Raw genomic sequence first — 6,401 nt, forward strand, 5'->3', positions numbered from 1 at the left:
ATATATCGTATTCTATGAAAGGATAGATTACACTGTGTTGTTTGAATCCACATATTTAATATATATACTTGGTAAGTAGTGGGGATGTTAAGTAGCCAATGCAAGGCAGTACAGCAGTACAACTGTTCAGCGAGTTACGCGACGCAATCGCATCGTACTCGTAGTATAGTAACGTTCGCTTCGAAACATTATAGATCTACTGAATTACGATGTCACGGATATTAACATTAGGGCGTCTGACTGGTAATTTGCGCAATAAGTGCAGTAAAACGCAGTGTTGTTTGGAAAAATTCGTGATACGTCGACACTGCGCAACTGTGAATAGATTAAAATTAGACTCACAGAACGTAGTGAGCAGCGGATTTCCAGATGTGACGGATTTCGAGAGTGTTTATTTACATGACTTCATATGGGAGAATATAGGAAGATGGTCAAACAAAACCGCTCTGGTAAATAATGTGCAAATTATAATGGCATTCGTTATACTGTATAGTCAAGAACAAAACAATTTTAACACTTCTTTTCTAGTAAAGCCTAGTGCAAATCATAATGACATTCATCATACTGTACAGTCAAGAACAAAACAATTTTAACACTTCTTTTCTAGTGAAGCCAGTAACCATTTAGTTATCACATTTAGCAGTCATTTCAACAATTCGATTTTGTTTTAATTGATTACCGCATAAGAATCTTTTAGATCCAATAGAACCTAATCCTTTTAGATGCAATAACCTTAGATAGGTTACTCTGACTAAGGAAAAAAGTTCAAACCGTTCGACTGTACATCCTGATGAAAAAGTAAAAAATGATTGTTTGGAAAGTGCGTGTTAGTATTAATACACAATAACAAAGAGAAATTATGAAAATTTTAATTGAATCAAATAATAAATATCGTACTAATAAAGAAAGGATAATAAAACTAAAAAAGATAATAAAACTGAGAGTTTAGAAACTTGATACTTATATCTTTTGGCACAAAACACAATAAAAATTTTGAAATCTATTTGTTATATCGCGTTGAGACCATTAATTCAATCGAAAACGTATTTGTAATAACTTTTGCCATCTCATTTCATATCGATATAATTTATGTGCGACTTTTCATATTTATGATTATATAATAAGTGCAATCGGTAATTTGTCGAGAACGAATAAGAACGATTACGTATGTAATTAACTATTTCACGCGTATAGGTGTGCTCGATGACTGGTCGATCATACACGTACAGTCAGTTAAGAAAAGCATGCGGCAGACTAGCAACGAGTTTCAGAAAGAACTTGTTTCCTGGAGATACTATTGCTATTATTTTACCAAATATGCCGGAATATCCTATTATCATTTTAGCGGCGAATGAAGCCGGATTAACGGTAAGACAGATTTAAAGACATTTGCAAATATTATGCAACTAAGATAATGTGAATACAAAATTACAAAATGCTTCAATTTAAATTTATAGGGAGTAGGAAACAAAATTTACCATAAACTTTCAAACCTTCGACAAAGTAATTATTTTGTAATAAAAAAGGACGTTAGACGTTGGACGTTAGAAATGTCTAACAAAGTATTCTTTGAAATTCCTAAAATATTTTCGTGGTTGCTTGAGCTCATTTCAATTATTACCATATCGTTATTACTATATCGTTATTAGTGTACTACTTTATTAGTATACTACTTTACTTTTTGTATTTATTTACTATTAGTGTATACTACTGTGTACTACTCTGTGTGTATAATTCTGTTACTGAAATTTGGTTATATTTTTAAGCCAACGCTGATCAACCCTGCATACACAATATATGAGATAAAGAGATATTTGGAACTGTCGGGTGCTAAGGCAGTTATAACGTGGCCGACGAAATACGCTGATGTTCAAGCGAGTATTAAGGAAAACCCAACAATAAAACTACCTATTATTATCGTAAACGATGGCATTGAGGATGATTTAATCCCGCGGACCATTAAACTGACCGATATGATGCGCGACGACATTGAGGAATTTTCAGTTAGTCAGAAAACTGGCGTTAGTTACGAAAATACGGTATTGCTACCTTTTTCTAGTGGCACTACTGGCTTGCCAAAGGGAGTCGAGTTGAGCCATAGGTATACAAACCGATCGAAATGTTTTGAAATTGAAACGTAACGAAGTGCTTTCAAAGTGGTCGATTTACGATATCATAATGTGAATGTATTTCGATATTGCAGAAACATTGTCGCGAATGTCCGGCAATTTTTACATCCAGAACTATTCAGCGCAGTGGAAGCTACTGAGTCCCACCAGGATGTCCTACCAGTGATGTTACCAATGTATCACATGTTTGCACTGGTCATTTCTATGATCACTTATTTACGGTATGTTATATCAATATGTTACGACCCATGTTCGCTTAATGTTAAACGTAATTGCGTGCATTGTTCCTATAAGGATAAATTGTTCTTATAAGGATCCATTCGTGTATCCGCACTCGCAGATATTACCCAGGCAACACCTGGTTCGCTATCTTTATATTGTTAAAAGATCCATATTCCGAAAATGTCCAGTTATTTCGTGTATTCATTAAACTAATTTTAGCCGCAAGTTGCTTATGTGCAGAAGCACATAGCAACTTCAGAATTTTTTTTGTTGGCTGTTATTAAATATCCAAATTTACTACTCAATGCTGCCAATTTTAACTACCTGGCTGCCAGAGTCTTACCCGAATACTCGAGTATGCGGTTAACCCGTTTTCGAAAAGATGGAATCTGAGAGACTCCACGCACTCCATTTCGTTCTCTTCAAATTTCTATACCTTCAAAAATTTTTTTGTTGGCTATTATTAAATATTTGCGTCCGTACACCTTCTGCACATAAGCAACTTGCGACTAAAGCTAATTTAATAAATACACGAAATAACTGGACATTTTCGGAATATGGACCTTTTAACAATATAAAGATAGCGAACCAGGCGTTGCCTGGATAATATCTGCGAGTACGGATACACGAATAATCAGTACCATAGTACCGACTATAGATACTACCACGGTACCTTGATAACATTCATGGGTATTAGATTTCGTTTCCAGGTTTAGCCTCAAATATCAACATTCATGGGTTTGCGTAGCCACGTTATACTGACAGTATTGCTATAATTTGATCGTAACAGTATATGTTTGCTTTATGTTTCTAGAATAGGTGGTAAATTGGTATGCATGCCGAAGTTTTCCCAGAACGAATTCATAAAGGTATTGGAGGAATATCCAATAACGCAATTGCAAGTCGTGCCGCCGATAGTACAGATGTTGGTTTATAATGAACGAATAACGCCACGTCATGTCAAGCATATAAAGTCGATATTGTCAGGAGCAGCGCCGATTGGGGATGAATCCATCGCGATGTTTCAAAGTCGTATCAGCGATTCCGTGATCTTTTGTCAAGGGTAAGAGAGTAATTATTATGATACATCCATGTGACAACGAATATTTCATCGCTTATATAACTTACGATTGTACATATAACTTGCGATTGCACGAAGATACGGCATGTCGGAAGCGTCACCCGTTATTGCGGTAAGCTGCGGCAACACTCCGCCGGCCTCGTGCGGCTATGTGATACCAAACACACAATTGAGAATCGTAGGACAAAACGACGATAATCGCGACAAGAATTTGGGTCCACGCGAAATGGGACAGATATATATACGGGGCCCGCAAGTAATGAAAGGATACTTTAAAAACCCCGAAAGCACGGCAGACATTATGGAGGGAGATTGGTTAAAAACTGGCGATCTGGGCTACTATACCGAAGAGGGTAAGTTAATTAAAACGGTTAATTCCATTGGATACTTCAGAAAAAACTAGAATCGCAGCGATTACGATGGGAGATTATGAATGAATAATTATATTGTGAAACATAGGCTTGATATACGTACACGGCCGATGTAAAGAATTGATAAAGGTACAAGGATTTCAAGTTTCCCCCTCCGAACTCGAAGAGGTGATTCGCCCTTACGATAAGATACAAGACGTGGCCGTTATCGGAGTACCGCATGATAAGTACGGCGAAATTCCGAAAGCCTTCGTGGTTCCTAAACCGGGGATGAAAGTCGACGAAGATGACCTGAAGAAATTTGTCGCCGAACGCGTAGCCAAATTTAAGCAATTGGGATATGTACAAATTGTAGATAGTATTCCAAAAAGTGCGGCAGGGAAAATTCTACGAAAAGAACTTGCAAAAATATAACGCGCGACTTGTTTGGATATCCCTCTAACTGATAACAAGAAAAATTTTGTGACAATAGTTCATAGAGACATTAATTCATATTGATTTACATATATAGCTAACGCTAACAAAAATATTTATTATAACAAAAAACCACTGTTGATATGAAACAGTTTATATACAAGATAATTAAATTATTTATTCTTTAGATCCTTTGATATTATCTGAAGAGGATTCTTTTTCTAAAAGGACGCTTGTAATCCCAACTTTCTTTAATTCCTCAATGAGTTCACCATTCTTATGCATTTCTAGCATTATGTCACAGCCACCCACGAAATCGCCATTTATAAAAACTTGAGGTATTGTAGGCCAATTTGAAAAGTCCTTTACACCTAAATAACCAAAATATAATATTATATACGTACATTTATATTATTATATATATTTAAGAAATATGACAGATTCAAGAATACAATTAAGTTAAGAATACAATTATTATTGATATGATACAATATAATTATAATAATAGTATAATAGTCTAAAAGAAATATTATTTGTATTTTTTTAAATTTATATAAACATAATGTAACAAGATTTATACAAGAGAGAGAGATCATAAGTCATCTAAGATTAGGATTTTAAAATATCTATTTTTTTATATTAGAGAAAGATGTGTGAGAGAAAGAAAGAGTAAATTGTTTGATTGGAAAAAATATTTTAGTCCCAATCCTCTTCCAACTGTTTAATTTACTTCTTATATATTTTCCTCCAATATCAAAAATGAGATATTTTGTAATCTAATGTTAGCTTATCCTATATATAAAATGTTATATATATTTTTATAATAGATTTTTTATAAATTTTCTAATAAATGCTATATTATATATATTTTTGTAATTGTTTACCTTGTCTGAGACTCTCATCTTTAAGAACATCATGAGCATCGTAAGTAACACCATGCATTCGTAATATCTGGACTACAGCGTTACTGAACCCACACCTTGGCTCCTCTGGCACACCTTTCATAAAGACGACTACTTTATTTTTCTGCAAGAAACACTCTATATAACACAGTACTATACATGTATCACGTATGACGTTGCATTTATTAATAAAAATAGAAAGCCTATGAGCTTGTTTTACGTGGCTTGTCTATAGTCACACTATTAAAAAAACTGCATAGAGAAATCGTATGCTGACTTACTGTATCGCATTTAACAACATCCATATGAAATATTGTATACTTCAAATGAATAAATCTTAATGTAAATGAAAAATATACACATAAAAATAAGTCAGTATTGTGTACTTACTTTAACGAGGTTGCCGATTTCATTGAACTTAGTACTAAAACTCCTGACGACAAGGGAACATCTGGCTCCAAAACGAAACATGTTTCACTTTATATGAACTAAAGAGTATTTTCGCAATAAACTTTTTGAGATTTAGAAACAGCACGACCGGAGAAGGAGGTTATGTGTACACTGCTTCGAGCAGTCAGCTATTTCGTACTTGTATCGACTCGTGAAATAGAAAGTGGTGCCATCGTACGACGAACTTTGTTATCAAAAACACTTTCGCATACATTTGCATAATAAAAATAATATTTTCACGGAATAATATATATGATTTATAATTCCTTCACTCAAAAATTTACTAGCAATATGCATATTTACCGAATATGTTACATCACAATTTTATACAATTTCACCAACATAATTAAAACAAGATGATAATTATAAGATGTGGTATTTAAAAAACGGAAATATATATCACTCAGATATTGTTAGAAACTTAACCTTCATCGCCGGTCGCCTTCACGGGTTTATGAGAGTTTGCAGGATTCGCTGTATTTCACGTTTCCAATTCGCCAGAATAACTGTCAGTGAGTGATGGTATAATTGCGTATACCCCACACAGCAGGAATGCCCCAAATACATCATAGGGATATCTTGAAGATATCACATATCCCAAATATATCTTTGGAATGTCTCTATGATATATTTTGGATACCTCTGCTGTATGGGACATTCTTTTAAATCAAGTATCAATGAGATTTCACACAGCACAGAAGTTTCAAAAAGCTTTCAGAAAGATTTCAGGAAGATTTCGTAAAGGTTCAATATTTCAGAAACATTTCTGAAAGCTTTTTAAAACTTCTATGCTGTGTGGGATATTATTAAGAACCGATGACTTTTATAGATT

At 34.2% G+C, this 6,401-nt stretch overlaps 2 protein-coding genes across 2 annotated transcripts; one reads left to right on the top strand and one right to left on the bottom strand.

Moving 5' to 3' along the window:
• The first annotated feature begins 209 nt into the window (after positions 1–209).
• LOC116849177 (4-coumarate--CoA ligase 1-like) lies at positions 210–4,404 on the top strand. Its single transcript, XM_032826096.1, has 7 exons — positions 210–449; positions 1,195–1,368; positions 1,767–2,101; positions 2,204–2,350; positions 3,166–3,414; positions 3,511–3,785; positions 3,892–4,404. The coding sequence occupies exons 1-7, from the start codon at positions 210–212 to the stop codon at positions 4,215–4,217; spliced, it is 1,746 nt and encodes a 581-aa protein (XP_032681987.1). The 3' UTR covers positions 4,218–4,404.
• LOC116849178 (glutaredoxin-related protein 5, mitochondrial) lies at positions 4,276–5,982 on the bottom strand. Its single transcript, XM_032826098.1, has 3 exons — positions 5,510–5,982; positions 5,102–5,243; positions 4,276–4,588 (listed from the first exon to the last, which is right to left on the bottom strand). Exons 1-3 carry the CDS (start codon positions 5,588–5,590, stop codon positions 4,395–4,397), a joined length of 417 nt encoding a protein of 138 aa, XP_032681989.1. The 5' UTR covers positions 5,591–5,982; the 3' UTR covers positions 4,276–4,394.
• Between the last annotated feature and the right edge of the window lie 419 nt (positions 5,983–6,401).

This window comes from Odontomachus brunneus, unplaced genomic scaffold, assembly GCF_010583005.1.
Source record: "Odontomachus brunneus isolate Ranch 3 - 2012 unplaced genomic scaffold, Obru_v1 Obru_scaffold_108, whole genome shotgun sequence".
NCBI lineage: Eukaryota > Metazoa > Arthropoda > Insecta > Hymenoptera > Formicidae > Odontomachus > Odontomachus brunneus.